Raw genomic sequence first — 17152 nt, forward strand, 5'->3', positions numbered from 1 at the left:
ATAAGGATTTGGTGCCAATTTCTATTTACAGACTGCATTTTCCTCAACAATTAATTGAGGAGTTTACTAATCATTGATGTTTTTGAGCGGTAAACATTACTTATCTTAAAGAGTTCAGAGATGTTTGTGTTGTTCACCTTTGGTTGGCAGATGTACTAGGACATTGCATTTTTGGATAATGCTGAATTTTTTAACAATGCCTGTAGGTTAACTTTTAAAAATAAAATGATCCAACACTAATACACTGACACATTTTCTTCATTTATTCTTTCCAACTAACCAAAACTTGCACTCTCATTAAAAACTCCTATGACACAATCCATAACTAACAACTGCTTTGGCCCTACAATGCTCCTTATACAGTAAAATATCAATTCATAATATTATCTTATAGGCACTCATACATCTTATAAAACTGTATAGAAAAAATACATTTTCACAGAAAATTAACAGTTCGGTTTCCAATAAGGTGGAAAGTTGTTTATGCGGTTTGTGTCATTTAATAACTTGCTTTTCTAATAAAATTTTAACTGTAGACAGTCAGTTGTAAAATATGTAAATTTCAGCTAAATTACTTGATTATTTCAACTACTTACATTTATATGCATGCCAGGAATAAAGTCACATTTTTATGCTCCAAATGACTAATTACATTATGTTATACATTACTAAACAGTTTGGCTATTTATGCTGACTTTCTGAATTTTCAAAAAGTAAATTTAATACAAAAATGACTGTTAAATAATTGAGTTACTATACTTTTAAATTTGAAAATTTTGTGCTAAATGAATATAAACTGATAAATACTTTACTTCCATCACTGTTAATCATTGTTTTGTTAATGATATGATTTGTTTAGCACCAGTCCACATATAATCCTCTATTGTTCCAAATAATTTTAAATAATGAGTAATTGATGTCAAATTAAATCATACAATAACACAACATTTTATACAGTGTATCAAGCAATACACTAAAAAATGTGTATTGCATACTCCTATACACAATCCAAGACTGCTACATTACAGCTGCAACATATAAATTTCAATGAATTTTGCAGTACAACAATTTAAATTACGTTTTAGTTAATTATAAACAAATTACTTTGAATGAGATGTTATTAACACTTTTTTAATTTGCTCTCAAGTAGAGCTCTTATTTTAAATAATGGAAATGGAAATGCTGTGTGGCTAGGGCCTCCATTCGGCTAGACCGTTTCCCTGATGCAAGTATTTCCAGTTAATGCTACTTCGGAGACTTGCATGTTGATGGGGATGAAATGAAGATGATATGGACAACACAACAGCCAGTACCTGAGTGGAGAAAATCTCTGAACCAGCCAGGAATCGAACCCAGGCCAACAGGTATGACAATCTGTCATGCCGACCAGTCAGCTACCAGGAGTGGACATTTAAAATAATCATAATGAATAAACATTGTAGCTTTTCAGAAACGGGGGAGTGATAAATTTTCAAGAATATGTGGTGCAATATATTACAAAATTTCAAAGTTGCATTATTAACAAATGGCTTATTCCCATTAATTGCTAATATAAGTCAGGTAGTATATTAATGTGAAATTTAATGTGAGACAGTAAACTCATTAGTAGTAATTATTTTAAAGAGCAGTTTACTACTGAAACTGGGTATAGATATAACAGTATTAAGTCCACAAAGTTAAAAATTTGAGCTAAAATGACCTCTTCAGAGAATGTTGAATAAGGAATGAATTTCAGACAGGAATGGGGAGGTAGTCCCATTTCAAACAGACTCATCACTCTTTCCTTTACTGCATCGACAGACTCGAACCTGGTTCATTTGAGCGCAGACTTCAGTTTTGGGTGAGGAAGAAATCGCATGCTGCTAGGCCAGGCAAGTCACTGATATATTGTTGCTTGCCAAAAACCTCTTCAGAGAACTTGTATTATGCGCCAGTGCATTGTCCTGGTGAAGATTCCATGAGCAATTCTTCCACAGATCTGGTCTCCTTCATCACACACATTCATGAACGGTCTTCAGAATAGTTACATAACAAGCTTGATTGACAGTCTGACCTTCAGGCACCCAATCAATACGGATAACACCTCGCATATTGAAGAAAACAATCATCAATGCTTTGAATTTTGATTTGGTCATGATGCTTTCATCTTCCTATGTGACTGAGGGCTCTTCCAATGCACGAATTGTCATGTAGTCTCTGAATCAGTTTGGAATATCCATGTTTCATGGCATGTAATTACTTCACTGAGATAATCAGAATCATTTTCAGTATTTTCAAGAATGTCAGCACAACAATCCTCTCGATGTTGCTTTTTCTCATTTTTGAGGATTCTTGGCACCACTTGAGCACAAACCTCTATCATGCCCAGATCATTGAGCAAAATTTGTTGACAATTTTCTTATTGATATGGGCAAGTTCTAAAATTTCTTGAATGGTCGGGCAGCCCAAACAATTCTAGTGACCTCCAGATTCTCTTTAGATTTCGAAATGGAAGGATGGCCCAGTTTTGGATCATGTTCAACATCTCCCCTACCATCATTGAACCTCTTAACCCACTTGAAAACTTGTGTATGAGATAGACTTGATCACCATAAAATTGTTTCAAGATCTCATAAGCTTCTATGGTGAATTTTCAAAGTTTTGTGAGGAATTTGTTAATACATTGTTCCACTTTAGAGTGTAGAATAATTCCAACAGAGCTAGGCACATGACCTGATTCTAAGAAGGCTCACAGCCAGACAAGTTTAAAATTTGATGCAAAAGTGTTATACTCCGTGTTTTATCTAAAGATTATTACAATAGCAACATAGAATTTGAGGACTTTCTGAAGCAACAGCTTCCAAGGATATCATATGGAGCAAGTAAGTTACTATGTGACTTTTCATTATCTGTGATGGAAATTTTCTAGTTTTCCTTCGTTTTTGTACTTGTGAATGGTGGATGCCCAAACTATTAAGTTGATCCTCCAATGGTAGATTGAGAATTCATGGTAGATTGAGAATTCACTACTACCACTGTCCAACTATAGTCAGGACTGGAGAAACTGTATATTTTTTCCCACTCAGCATCAGTGGTAATTAAAATGCTTCCCTCCTCTCACATTTAAGGTTGGCATTTTATCCTCAACAGCATAGCAGGGAAAGACTTACAGTGTTGTTGTTGTTGTGGTCTTCAGTCCTGAGACTGGTTTGATGCAGCTCTCCATGCTACTCTATCCTGTGCAAGCTTCTTCATCTCCCAGTACCTACTGCAACCTACATCCTTATGAATCTGCTTAGTGTATTCATCTCTTGGTCTCCCCCTATGATTTTTACCCTCCACGCTGCCCTCCAATACTAAATTGGTGATCCCTTGATGCCTCAGAACATGTCCTACCAACCGATCCCTTCTTCTGGTCAAGTTGTGCCACAAACTTCTCTTCTCCCCAATCCTATTCAATACTTCCTCATTAGTTATGTGAGCTACCCATCTAATCTTCAGCATTCTTCTGTAGCACCACATTTCAAAAGCTTCTATTCTCTTCTTGTCCAAATTATTTACCATCCATGTTTCACTTCCATACATGGCTACACTCCATACAAATACTTTCAGAAATAACTTCCTGACACTTAAATCTATACTCGATGTTAACAAATTTCTCTTCTTCAGAAACGCTTTCCTTGCCATTGCCAGTCTACATTTTATATCCTCTCTACTTCGTCCATCATCAGTTATTTTGCTCCCCAAATAGCAAAACTCCTTTACTACTTTAAGTGTCTCATTTCCTAATCTAATACCCTCAGCATCACCCGACTTAACTCGACTACATTCCATTATCCTCGTTTTGCTTTTGTTGATGTTCACCTTATATCCTCCCTTCAAGACACCATCCATTCCATTCAACTGCTCTTCCAAGTCCTTTGCTGTCTCTGCCAGAATTACAATGTCATCGGCGAACCTCAAAGTTTTTATTTCTTCTCCATGGATTTTAATACCTACTCCAAATTTTTCTTTTGTTTCCTTTACTGCTTGCTCAATATACAGATTGAATAACATCGGGGAGAGGCTTACAGTACAGCTTCCAAAAGTGGAAAATTCACATGGCGCACTGCAGGGATCAGTGAGGGGACTACATTGAAGAGGACAATATTTCACTTGTGTAAGTTTTTTCAATAAAGAGTTATAGCAAGTGTCCGGCATCTTAATTCCCAAACTTCATAATATTACATTCCTGTCAGAGTCTGAAGTGCCTGCTACATTAAAATTGTAGTTATAGAAGCTAGATTTTTACTTTTTTCCTGTTTCTGTGTCATGGCTTAAATCAGGTGTTTCCAATACAATTATATGTTGCTTCAGGCTGTAAGTACAGTGCATGCAACCCAGCACAGTTGTTTGTCATTAGTACATGTAAACAAAAATAACAGAAGCTTGCAGTGATGGCTATTGTGAACAAAAATACTGTCACACAGATTATTATTATTTGATACAAAGTGAAATTTTGTGTTGGTTTGTAATAAATACAAGCAACTACAGAGAATAGTAAACTGCTGAGAGAGTGAAATTTTATACATACAATGAAATAGTTGATCCTTTGTGTGTCATGCAGCCCTTCTTCTCCAGTTGTAGAAAAGCCATTCTCAGTTATCATCACAGGTGGATTGTCATATTCATTCTTGATCCAGTTCAGCAATTTGTTGAGACCCCAGGGCACTATCTTCATATATAAATAAAAATATGTTACTGTTTTCACCCGTAGAAATACTGCAAATGTTAAGGGAAGCTGACAAACATTTTTAATGTTTAATAGAAAACATTGTTTTCTTTAAAAGGAATGTACACCAAATCATAAAGAATTACTAGGGAATGAGAGTTGAAACTACAGGTCATACTCACAAATAGGATTCAAAATGGAAAATGGAAGAAATTAAGTGAAGTAAAATTATACTTAATAATAGTTATAATGGCATAAAATAAACATGCAAAATACTTGTAGTTATGGACAGTGTTACTATTGTGATTCTGCCATCTGGATTAACATTAGCCAACTTTTCCATCTTCTTCAATGTATTATTTTCTGATTAGTTGACAGGGTGGTGGCAAATTGTACTATAATATTTTGCATAACTCACAAAATCATATGTAATGATGATGTTATATTTTAGAAACTGTTTATGTCTGCAATATTTTTTTCAAAAAATTGATGTTACACACAATACACAAATCTGTCTACTTCAGGGGCAGAAAGTCAGTTTCCTTTAGAGACTTTTTGGGTTGGTTTATTTTGCACATTCTCGCAGTAATACATCATCTTAGCTTCAGCTCAGGATGTCAAATAGTCACTTCTTTTATTCTCTAGCTGTTATGGGGCTGCCTTTCCTGCCATGAGATGTTCATTGACAAGGAATGAAGAAGCACTCGCTTGTTCAGTTCAATAGGAAATGCTTGTCAGCTTTATGTGAAAGAATTTTGTTTAAAAGAGTACAACATTTTTAAAATAAGTCTAGCTAGAATAGGGCCACTGGGCATCATGGCAGTGCTTATCTACTGCTCATAGGTCAGCAACATGTCAGTTTGCATAGCCAATGGGATGATCTTTGAAATGTGAAATGTGTTTTATTCATCTCATAACATACACAATTTCAGAACATATGTCAGATGTACAGGAGACATGTCAAGGTTACAATTTTCCTATTCAAAATTTTGTCACATTTACAATAATACTTTGTGGAGCGTTTACTTACTTGCAATTTGTCAAACTTACAGTATTTACATCTACTATAACTATCATAAATTTTTATTCCATTTTAGCGGTCCAGCTCAAAGTATCACTTCACTTTCATATAATCTTCCACAGAGTAGTAGCATTTTTCAATTAGAAAATCATGCAACTTGCTTTTTAAAATATTTATCTTCATATTCATTATGTCACACACTTCTATTGTGTTGTGAATTTTCATGGCTATATACTAAGGAGTCTGAGCATGCAGTTTTAAGTGATGAGAGGTGAGCATAAAGTTCTCTTTATGTCTTGTGTCATATGAGTGCTCAAAATGATTTTTTTTAATAGATCAGCTCTGGGGCATAGGAAAAAAAACCACCTCAAAGATGTATAAAGAGGGGACAGTTAATATTTTTAGGTTTTTAAATAATGGTCGACATGATGCCCTCGGCTGTGCAGAGCATATGTTGCGAATGATTCTTTTTTGCAACTTTAAAATTCGCGTAACATTTCCCAAGTTTCCCCAATGAATTATTCCATATTGAATAACCGATTCAAAGTAGCTATAATGTGCTATTTTCCTGGTGGCCATATCAGAGGCTCAGGCTAAAATTTCCATTTCAAATGCAAGACTGCTTAATTTATTTGCTAGGTATTCTATATGAGAATTCCAACTCGAAGTTCTGTCTAAGTTTATTCCCAGGAACCAGACTGAGTCAAGTTCTTCTATTTTTTAATTGTTGTGAATGACACGGTTTCTTCAGTTTTTGAATGTTTGGTTTTAAAACCCATCATGTGGGTTTTTTGAAATGTTTAGCCTTAAGCCATTTTGACTGAATCATGTTTCCAGCTTACTTAATGTATTCATGACACTCTGTGGTATATTGCCAGAATTTTCATTTTCAACTAGGGCAGAAGAATCATCTGCAAACAAAGTTAAATGCGTATTTATATTGAGAGGCAAGTCATTTACATAGGACAGGAATAAAATAGGTCCAAGCATTAAGCCTTGAGGAACACCTTGTGACACAGTTTTCCACTTGGAGAAGTGATGTGCTACATTTGATGTGATTACTACCCTTTGTTTCCTCTCCAAGAGATATGATTCAAACCATTCCAAAGCAACATCCCTTATTCCATGCCTGTTGAGTTTGAAAAGCATCAGGGCATGTTTTACAGAGTCAAGTGCTTTTGTAAGATCACCGAATATACAGGTGACCTTAGCTTTCCTATCTAGTGATTAAGTAATTTTTTTGATAAATTCATTTATCGCATCTACTGTGTTTTTGCCTTGTTGGAAGCCAAATTGGTTGTGTGAAATGGTATCATTCTGTGTGATGAAGTTTTGTATCTGTAAAGCAGCAGTTTTTTCAAATATTTTTGATATGACAGGGAGTATAGAGATGGGGCTATAATTTCCCATATCATCTTTTGAACCTTTTTTTAAACAATGGTTTTACTTCTGCTTATTTCAAGAGATCAGGGAAGTAATCTTCTTCAGAGGATTTGTTTATTATGAGAGAGAGAGGATGAGCTATTATGCTGTAACCTTTTTTTATTATTTTGGTGGGTATCCCATCCCAGCCAGCAGAGTTTTTGTCTTTTAAGGAGAGTATGACATTTTCAACAAATTTTGCTGAGACTGTGTTGAATTTTTGAGACATTAACTGGTATTGCCTTTTAACCCAAAACCATTTACTTTCTGCCCATAATTTGCCATGTCTGAAACAGATTTTGCTACATTTATGAAGTACTCATTGAAGCACTCAGATATTTGAGATGGATTTACAACCGATTTTTCTTTAAGTTTGATTTCTAAAATGTCTTGTTTATGATTTTGGACACCTAATTCAGACTTAATTACAGACCATACAGCTCTTGTTTTATTTTTCTGACCTAGAATGAATTTGTTATTTGCCATTTGTTTTGAAGCTTCCACAACTTTTAAAAAATAGTTTTATAGTTTCTAACACTTTACAAAACCAGGATCTTTGTTGTACTTCAGTTGATTGCGTAGCTTCCTTTTCCTCTCACTTGATATTTTTGTTCCTGGTGTGATCCATCTTATCTTGCTCAATGTTTTGTTGCAATATGACCTTGGTGGGAAAGTTTCAATAAACACTTCAAGAGAACTGTTTAAGAATGTACTAAAGTTATCACTTGTTGAAACACCATCCCCAAAACACCACTTTACTTAGTTTTGCGTAGAATATTTCAGTATTTGCTTTACTGAAACTTCTTTTGATATATGTTTTTCTTATATTATGTTTATCAGTTTTTGGCAGTGACACAAATAAGGCTGAGTGATCAGAAAGTCCTAAGTCTAGACAGAATTTATGTACATTACCAAAGTAGTAATTTGTTACAATGTTGTTGATGCACGTTGCTGAGTGAATATTTTCTGTGGTGAACTCCAAAAAATTTAGCTTAAAACCAGACTTTTTAATTGAATCAATAAATGTTGTTGATTCTTTATTGTCATTTGCAGTGTTTATATTAAAATCTTCTGCTATTAAAATTTCTTTCTTCTTTTCCTTCTTTAGTTTATCTAGCAAACACTGGAATTTAGAGAGGAATGGCGTGACTAAAGCCCTTTCTGGAATTCTATAAATTGAAATGATCAAAATATTAAGGTCTTTAAGCTCTATGCAACAACTTTCGAATATGCAATCTTCATATAAACAATGAAAATCTGTTTTCACTTCATAGCTTATAGAAGAGTCCAGGAGTACGCAGCAACCTATGTGAGATTTTTTCTCCCTGCAATAGCTGGTTGCAACATCGAAGTTTTCAATTTTATTTATAATATTTATTGTATTAGAACTAAGCCAGTGTCCATTTAAACAAATAATTTTTATGTTTTTACATTCTGAGAGAAGAATTTGTAACTCATGGAGTTTGTGGCTTAGGCTGCTGGAAGATTTAGAACTTAAGCCATTTATATTCCAGTGCATGAAATAAGAACTTTTGCTTGTTTTAATGGTATTAAGCGTACACTTTCTTAAACACTCTTTACCAGATTTCTTTTCAGCTAACAGGCATTTTTATTTTACATCCCCTCCAGTGAATATTAGTTTCCCTTAGTTTTCATGGTTTTACAAACATCCATAAACATTTTGCTGAAGGTCGTCGATCCTAGTTTGTTTAGATGCAGTCCATCCTTGGCTAGACATTCCTTGCCCAAAAACTTACTTGAGTTTATAAATATTGCACTTACTCTGTCACAACACTCATTAATTCTGCAACACTCATTAATTCGATTTATATAGCTGTCACTCACCAACCTCTTGTTTATGATTCTGCTGATCACTATCCTGGAAGCAGGGTAAATTTTTCTGGCTGATCGGATTATATTTTTTCATTCGTTAATAATTTCCTCTTTGCTGTATCCTCGGAGGGAGTTTGTTCCAACATGGATTAAAATGGCTTTGTAATTTTTGTTCTCTTCTTTTTCGATGTTTTGTCTTGAATTTGTAATATTTTTGAAATAGTTACTGAGCTGATGGGACCCTGCATCCACAGATTTTCATCGTTTCTGCTAATGTAGTCCCCGCAGACACAATCTTTTTGGCGTTAAGTTCGCTGTTTTCATTTACTAAAGCTAAGTCATCCTTGAGGGATTCAATTTCTTTCTGCAGCATTTGAATAACAGTTTCTTTTGCAGTTACTTCACTTTGGAGTTCAGCCTTTTCTTCACTTAAACAGGTCCTTAAACAATCCTGGCAGCACCACAAGAAATTATCATTTATGAATTTTAGGTTCACTTTTGCACACTTTTCATGTAGCCAGAAGCCATACTTTACCAATGAGAGGCGAGAAGAGAGACAAAATTGAGACCATTGACTTGTTTGCTGTTTTTCTGGTGTATTAATTGGGTTTTGAGAGAAATATTTTGTGAGTATGGCAGTGAGTGCTATAAAATGGAATGATTTAAGTGATTTAGTACCACACGGTGATGTCATCCTTTGGTGCATGTCCCAAAGCTTAATTGTCTCTCTTACCTGCTATCCGTGAGATGTGCAGCATCAATCATTTATGTATATGCTACATCATGTCATGGGAAATGATATATAGCCAGTAGTTTTACTACATAAGTCTTTACTACGTGGAGTGTCTACTGGTGTGTTTAGTTTGAATTTCTTGGCTATTGACTTCCATTTATGTGGAACATTTGGCATTCATGCTTTTGGTCCAGCAGTAGTCAGCCAGCTTGCTGCACTCCAAACCAGTAAGCTAGTTTTGCCTTCCTATTTGAAATACTAAGTACAGTAGGCAATAAAAAACATGTTTCTGGGATAGTCCTTGATCTTATTAAAGCTTTTTCTGTAACTAATGTGATATTCTGTTGCAGAAACTAAATAATTATGGAATTTAAGACCTAGCATCAGGTGGATCCATTCTTATCTCCATGATCATTAATGAACCACTTAAATAAAATTAAAGGATGCAAAGGAACAAAAAACTCCATTTTTATGGTAATGACTCAGATCTGAAAGTCCTCAATTGTCGTACTCGGGGCCATTGTCTTCATTCTTTATGTAAATGACTTAGTAGAAAAAATAACTAATGGGACGACTATCCTTTCTGCAAATGACACAGATATCCCAATGAGATTCTGTTGAAACATGCTGATTCATAATTTGTAAACTATTTGTCTCTCTTGCCTGCTATCCATGAGATGTGCAGCATCAATCATTTATGTATATGCTACATCATTTCATGGGGCATGATATAAAGTCATCATACAAGAAACAGCTGGAGTTATAATACAAAATTTAACACACCGTTTCAGATCCAACAGTCTTATAATAACTGCCGAAAAAACAGTTAAAGTCAACTTTTATACTACATAGAAACTCCACTCTGCAAACTTTATTTTTAGTAGTGATGGAAAAACTGTCTCATTGGCAAGTAATCATTATTCAGTGAACGCTAATATTTGTTATTTTTCAGATGGCCAAAGTTAATGCCTTATCTAATCTGTTTTAATGGCCCATACAGAAATTATGCATTGAATCTTGTATTCTGAGAATTCCATCTAAGAAGCTCCCAGCACAGTTTGTTGTAGTATGATGTTTGTACAAATTTCATACTACTTTCTTTGCACTGATTTGCCTGGTTTCTTAAAATCACTTTGGTAACTAATTCTATGCTTTCTTAATTGTAAAATTGTGGATGGCTTTGTGGTAAGATAAACCTCATTTTGAAAGATTATTTCATTTATCAACTCCATGTTTATAATTAATAAATGTCTGAAGTTTTGCTGGCCGGTGTGGCTGAGTGGTTTTAGGCACTTCATTCTGGAACCGCGCTGCTGCTATGGTCGCAGGTTTGAATCCTGCTTCGGGTATGGATGTGTGTGATGTCCTTAGGTTAATTAGGTTTAAGTAGTTCTAAGTCTAGGGGACTGATGATCTCAGATGTTAAGTCCCATAGTGCTTATAACCATTTGAATTGGTCTGAAGTTTTCATTCTGTTCCTTATTCACCCGGACTACAGTCCACATATCCCAGTGGTACAGAGCATTGTGACCTCCCAGGATACAGTCATATCTGCAGGGTTGCCTGCTTGGCAGACATGAACAGCATAACCACCACATAGTTCAGGTAAGGGTCACAGACGGCGCCAACACAGCCAGAGGAAACCAGCATTACCACACTACCTTTCAAAAGGCATCACATGCACTGAACTGGAGTGTGACAGTGGGCTATCACTTGTTGTGTATTGGAAAGGGGGGAGAGAGTGTATGAACCAAATGACAATGAGTTGTCTTTGAGTTACCAATGAGTTGTCAACATTTAGTATACGAATGTCACTGAGAGCTCTACTGTGGTCTGAGAGCACCTATTTGCTGGATGACACCCTGCCTGCCCGTGCCACTTGGATGGACTTAAAATCTGGGTCTTTTTGACCAAGTAATCTCTATTGGACTTATATGTTTATGTTGATACTTCACATGAGCTTTAGAGCTGTATTTACTGTACTTGTAATAAATATGATGAAACTGCCAGTTCGCAGTTGTGTAGTTACGTTGATAAACTGAGACAACAGCTTTTGCTTGCAAAGGTGAAGAAAAAGTAAAGTTATGCATTGTGGCCCTACGTGAGCTAATCAAGTCAACTGACTGCCTTATTATTCTCTGCCAATGGTGGCATCAGAGGAGGGATATGTGGTGAACATACTACTCTTGAAGGGTTTTTTCAACTTTCGATCTGTTAGTAATCAGTTGAGCAGTTCCTCAGTTTTCCTCACAAGATTCAGTGCACCCCATATAAGTCCTCCAACCAGGAATAAAATCTGGGTCATCCACACAATCATCGGACACACTGACCATTCAGCTAAAGGGACGGACTGCAGGGTGGAAAATGGCACTTGTACATTTCAGTATGGAAACTTCATTGATAGACGTTTCAATGCAAGGGAAAAAGTTGTTACAAAATATGCAGAAGATGCAGTGGCTTTTTATTTTTATAAAGCCATCGTACAACTGTCTCATGCCCCGGTATTGAGAATGCTATGTACCAGTTGGCAAATGTGTGATATATTTACCACAACATATTTTAGGACTGTATTATCCCATTATCAAATGCTGTAAGGATACAAATCAATGCATTGCAGTACTATGTGTCCCGACAACTATGTATATATTTATATCACTGTGTAGTATAACATACCTTAAAGCTACTGTGGCATTGGGTGTTACTGAAAGTGAAAAGCCAGCAGTAAACATGCATTGTCAACATGAAAACTATTCCTTGAATATCTCATACTGGCACATCATACTCTCACATGGGTCAGTTATAAACTAAAGGCAACTGCTTTTACATACCTAAGATAGTAGCCTACTGTCCTATGACACATGTATCAAAGCCCCCAACAACTCTACTGTCTATTGTAAAATCTTTGAACATTATACCGGTATTTCAAGTTCAGCAAATTCTAAAAACCATTACTACACTTATGTTACAATGTGTACTCTTATGTTACAATGTATGCAACCATATAGAATGAAGAACAGAATGTATTAAACATAATGCTGCTAATTAGAATATGTTCCTGGTTGCTTGGAAATTGGAAATTTGTGGTAAGGTCTTATGGGACCAAACTACTGAGGTCATCGGTCCCTAAGCTTACGCACTACTTAATATAACTTAAAATAACTTACGCTATGTACAACACACACACACACACACCCATGCCTAAGAGAGGACTCGAACCTCCGACGGGGGGAGCCACCCGGACTGTGACAAGATGCCTCAGACTTTGCGGCTCTGGTTGCTTCTCAAATGGGATATCACTAAGGTGAGCCCAGAAATGCCCTTTGGACACTTAAGTTTTCTTATTAATATGCTAATGCATTTCTCTTTTAAAGAGTGAAAAATGTTAGCTCTCTCTAAATTTGACAGCAATCACCCTTTATCTATAAGATGAAATAGCCTGGAGCTCTCTGTGATGTTATCCAGTGGATGCTTGTCATCACCAATGAGCCATTCTCTTTATTATTAAACTGTTAAAACCTTACTTTAAAATTTATTCCAGTTTGCCCTGTGTACTTATTTCACTATCACCACACTTTATTTCATAAACTCCCTCTTTCCCCGTCCACTTTCTCCCTATGCCAGTCTTATGCTTCAGCCTGTGCTCCCGTCCTGAATGCAGTTTTAATGCCTTTGTTGTTGAGAAGCAACCACCAACTTATTCTAATTAGTGGTATTACGTTTGATATGTTTTGTTGGTCATTTTATATGGCTGCACACGTATCAGTGTAGATGCAGTGTTGGTTTTTATAATTTGCTGGATTTGACATATAATCTCCAAAGATTTTACAGTAGACAGTAGCATCATTTGGGGCTGTGATATATGTCTTATAGGATAGTGCCCTCTTTGGTAAGTAAAGGCAGCTGCCTTTAGTTTACTAATGACCATTGTGAGAGCATGATGTGCTAACACCAGATGTTTAAAGAAGAGTGTTTATGTTCAATTGTACATGTTTGGTACTGACTATTTACTTCAGATGGTGCTAAATGGCATATTAGCTTTAGGCTGTGATGTACTATGGGATGGTTTAAATATATACGTAGTTGTCAGTTTCTGTAGTATTGTGAAGTACTGATTTGTTTCTTTGTTTTATAGCACTTGATAATAATATAACACAGGCACAGAACATATTGTGGTAAATATATCAGATGTTTGACAACTGATGCATAACATTCAAATTAATAATGCAGGAGCTTTTGTTGATGAAATTGCCAAACTTGTACTCAGAACTGGCATATTACACATATTATATACATATATATTGTTATAATAAGTGTTATAACACCAAAGGGTTTAATTTTACACATAGACTTAAATAGAATGGCACATGTCTTAACACAAGTTTGGGTAGTGCTCAAGACTTATAGTGCTCATTTTTACGAACATTTTCAAGTCAGTGCGATCTTGCCATGTAGCACAAAATCTTTAGATTTACAAGTGAAATCAATGGAACTCCTGTTTCATTTCAAATTGAATCAGGCTCATCTTCCACACTTTCAAATTTGCAAACGTATTGGCAGTAGGCTCATCTCAGTTATGGCCATTTAACAGTACATAAACTAGTTTTAGTAATGGTAGCATTACAATATGCGACCAGTTCTCTGCTAATATGCAGTGTAAAGATACTGTGGTCTCAGTATGGAATGTTGTTGTCACGGTGCAGGAAGCTAATTCTGCGGGGTTTGCAGGAGAGCGTTTGTAAAGTTTGGAAGGTGGGAGATGAGGTACTGGCAAAAGTAAAGCTTTGAGGATGGGGTGTGAGTCGTGCTTGGATAGGTCAGATGGTAGAGCACTTGCCCGCGAAAGGCAAAGGTCCCGAGTTCGAGTCTGCCAGGAAGTCTCAGCTAATGATATTACTAGGTCTGGATCTGTTTCCTTAAGCTGGGCGTTGAGGCACACTACCATGCTAGTCAAGTGGGGCTATGGTGGCACACATTGGTGTTATGGAATTATTAAGCAAGTACAAGGTGATTTTTGATCGCTAAACTGCAGGTGTCAGAAATTGTTAAACACATATCAAGCTGTATTTAACAATTCAAGCTGCCCCCCCCCCCCCCCCCAAAGAATCATGGACCTTGCCGTTGGTGGGGAGGCTTGAGTGCCTCAGCGATACAGATAGCCGTACCGTAGGTGCAACCACAACGGAGGGGTACCTGTTGAGAGGCCAGACAAACGTGTGGTTCCTGAAGAGGGGCAGCAGCCTTTTCAGTAGTTGCAGGGGCAACAGTCTGGATGATTGACTGATCTGGCCTTGTAACACTAACCAAAATGGCCTTGCTGTGCTGGTACTGTGAATGGCTGAAAGCAAGGGGAAACTAAAGCCGTAATTTTTCCCGAGGGCATGCAGCTTTACTGTATGGTAAAATGATGATGGCATCCTCTTGGGTAAAATATTCCGGAGGTAAAATAGTCCCCCATTCGGATCTCCGGGCGGGGACTAGTCAGGAGGACGTCGTTATCAGGAGAAAGAAAATTGGCGTTCTACAGATCGGAGCGTCGAATGTCAGATCCCTTAATCGAGCAGGTAGGTTAGAAAATTTAAAAAGGGAAATGGATAGGTTAAAGTTAGATATAGTAGGAATTAGTGGAGTTCGCTGGCAGGAGGAACAATTCTTTTGTTCAGGCGAATACAGGGTTATAAATACAATATCAAATAGGGGTAATGCAGGAGTTGGTTTAATAATGAATAAAAAAATAGGAGTACAGGTAATCTACTACAAACAGCGTAGTGAACGCATTATTGTGGCCAAGATAGACACAAAGCCCACGCCTACTACAGTAGTACAAGTTTATATGCCTACTAGCTCTGCAGATGACGAAGAAATTGAAGAAACGTATGATGAAATAAAAGAAATTATTCAGATAGTGAAGGGAGACGAAAGTTGAATAGTCATGGGTGACTGGAATTCGGTAGTAGGAAAAGGGAGAGAAGGAAACGTAGTAGGTGCATATGGATTGGGGATAAGAAATGAAAGAGGAAGCCGCCTGGTAGAATTTGCACAGAGCACAACTTAATCATAGCTAACACTTGGTTCAAGAATCATAAAAGAAGGCTGTATACATGGAAGAATCCAGGAGATACTAGGAGGTATCAGATAGATTATATAATGGTAAGACAGAGATTTAGGAACCAGGTTTTAAATTGTAAGACATTTCCAGGGGCAGATGTGGACTCTGACCACAATCTATTGGTTATGAACTGTAGATTAAAACTGAAGAAACTGCAAAAAAGGTGGGAATTTAAGGAGATGGGACCTGGATAAACTGACTAAACCAGAGGTTGTACACAGTTTCAGGGAGAGCATAAGGAAACAATTGACAGCAATAGGGGAAAGAAATACAGTGGAAGAAGTATGGGTACCTTTGAGAGATGAAGTAGTCAAGGCAGCAGAGGGTCTAGTAGGTAAAAAGACGAGGACTAGTAGAAATCCTTGGGTAACAGAAGAAATATTGAATTTAATTGATGAAAGGAGAAAATATAAAAATGCAGTAAATGAAGCAGTCAAAAAGGAATACAAACATCTCACAAGTGAGACAGGAAGTGCAAAACGGCTAAGCAGGGATGGCTAGAGGACAAATGTAAGTATGTAGAGGCTTGTCTCACGAGGGGTAAGATAGATACTGCCTACAGGAAAATTAAAGAGACCTTTGGCGAAAAGAGAACCACTTGTATGAATATCAAGAGCTCAGATGGAAACCTAGTTCTAAACAAAGAAGGGAAAGCAGAAAGGTGGAAGGAGTATATAGAGGGTCTATACAAGGGCGATGTACTTGAGGACAATATTATGGAAATGGAAGAGGATGTAGAGGAAGATGAAATGGGAGATATGATACTGCGTGAAGAGTTTGACAGAGCACTGAAAGACCTGAGTCGAAACAAGGCCCTGGAAGTAGACATCATTTCATTAGAACTACTGACGGCCTTGGGAGAGCCAGTCCTGACAAAACTCTACCATCTGGTGAGCAAGATGTATGAGACAGCCGAAATACCCTCAGACTTCAAGAAGAATATAATAATTCCAATCCCAAAGAAAGCAGGTGCTGACAGATGTGAAAATTACAGAACTATCAGTTTAATAAGTCACAGCTGCAAAATACTAACGCGAGTTCTCTACAGACAAATGGAAAAACTAGTAGAAGCCGACCTCGGGGAAGATCAGTTTGGATTCCGTAGAAATATTGGAACACACGAGGCAATACTGACCCTACGACTTATCTTAGAAGCTAGATTAAGGAAAGGCAAACCTACGTTTCTAGCATTTGTAGACTTAGAGAAAGCTTTTGACAATGTTAGCTGGAATACTCTCTTTCAAATTCTGAAGGTGGCAGGGGTAAAACACAGGGAACGAAAGGCTATTTACAGTTTGTACAGAAACCAGATGTCAGGTATAAGAGTCGAGGGGCATGAAAGGGAAG

At 36.7% G+C, this 17152-nt stretch overlaps 1 protein-coding gene across 1 annotated transcript in view; it reads right to left on the reverse strand.

Moving 5' to 3' along the window:
* LOC126475119 (myrosinase 1-like) overlaps window positions 1–17152 on the reverse strand; it is a 186388-nt gene that overhangs the window by 18583 nt on the left and 150653 nt on the right. The window contains exon 10 of the mRNA XM_050102713.1: window positions 4553–4693. Coding sequence (XP_049958670.1) covers window positions 4553–4693 — 141 coding nt within the window. The remainder of the gene's footprint in view (window positions 1–4552; window positions 4694–17152) is intronic.

This window comes from Schistocerca serialis, chromosome 1 (genome assembly GCF_023864345.2).
Source record: "Schistocerca serialis cubense isolate TAMUIC-IGC-003099 chromosome 1, iqSchSeri2.2, whole genome shotgun sequence".
Classification (NCBI taxonomy): Eukaryota; Metazoa; Arthropoda; class Insecta; order Orthoptera; family Acrididae; genus Schistocerca; species Schistocerca serialis.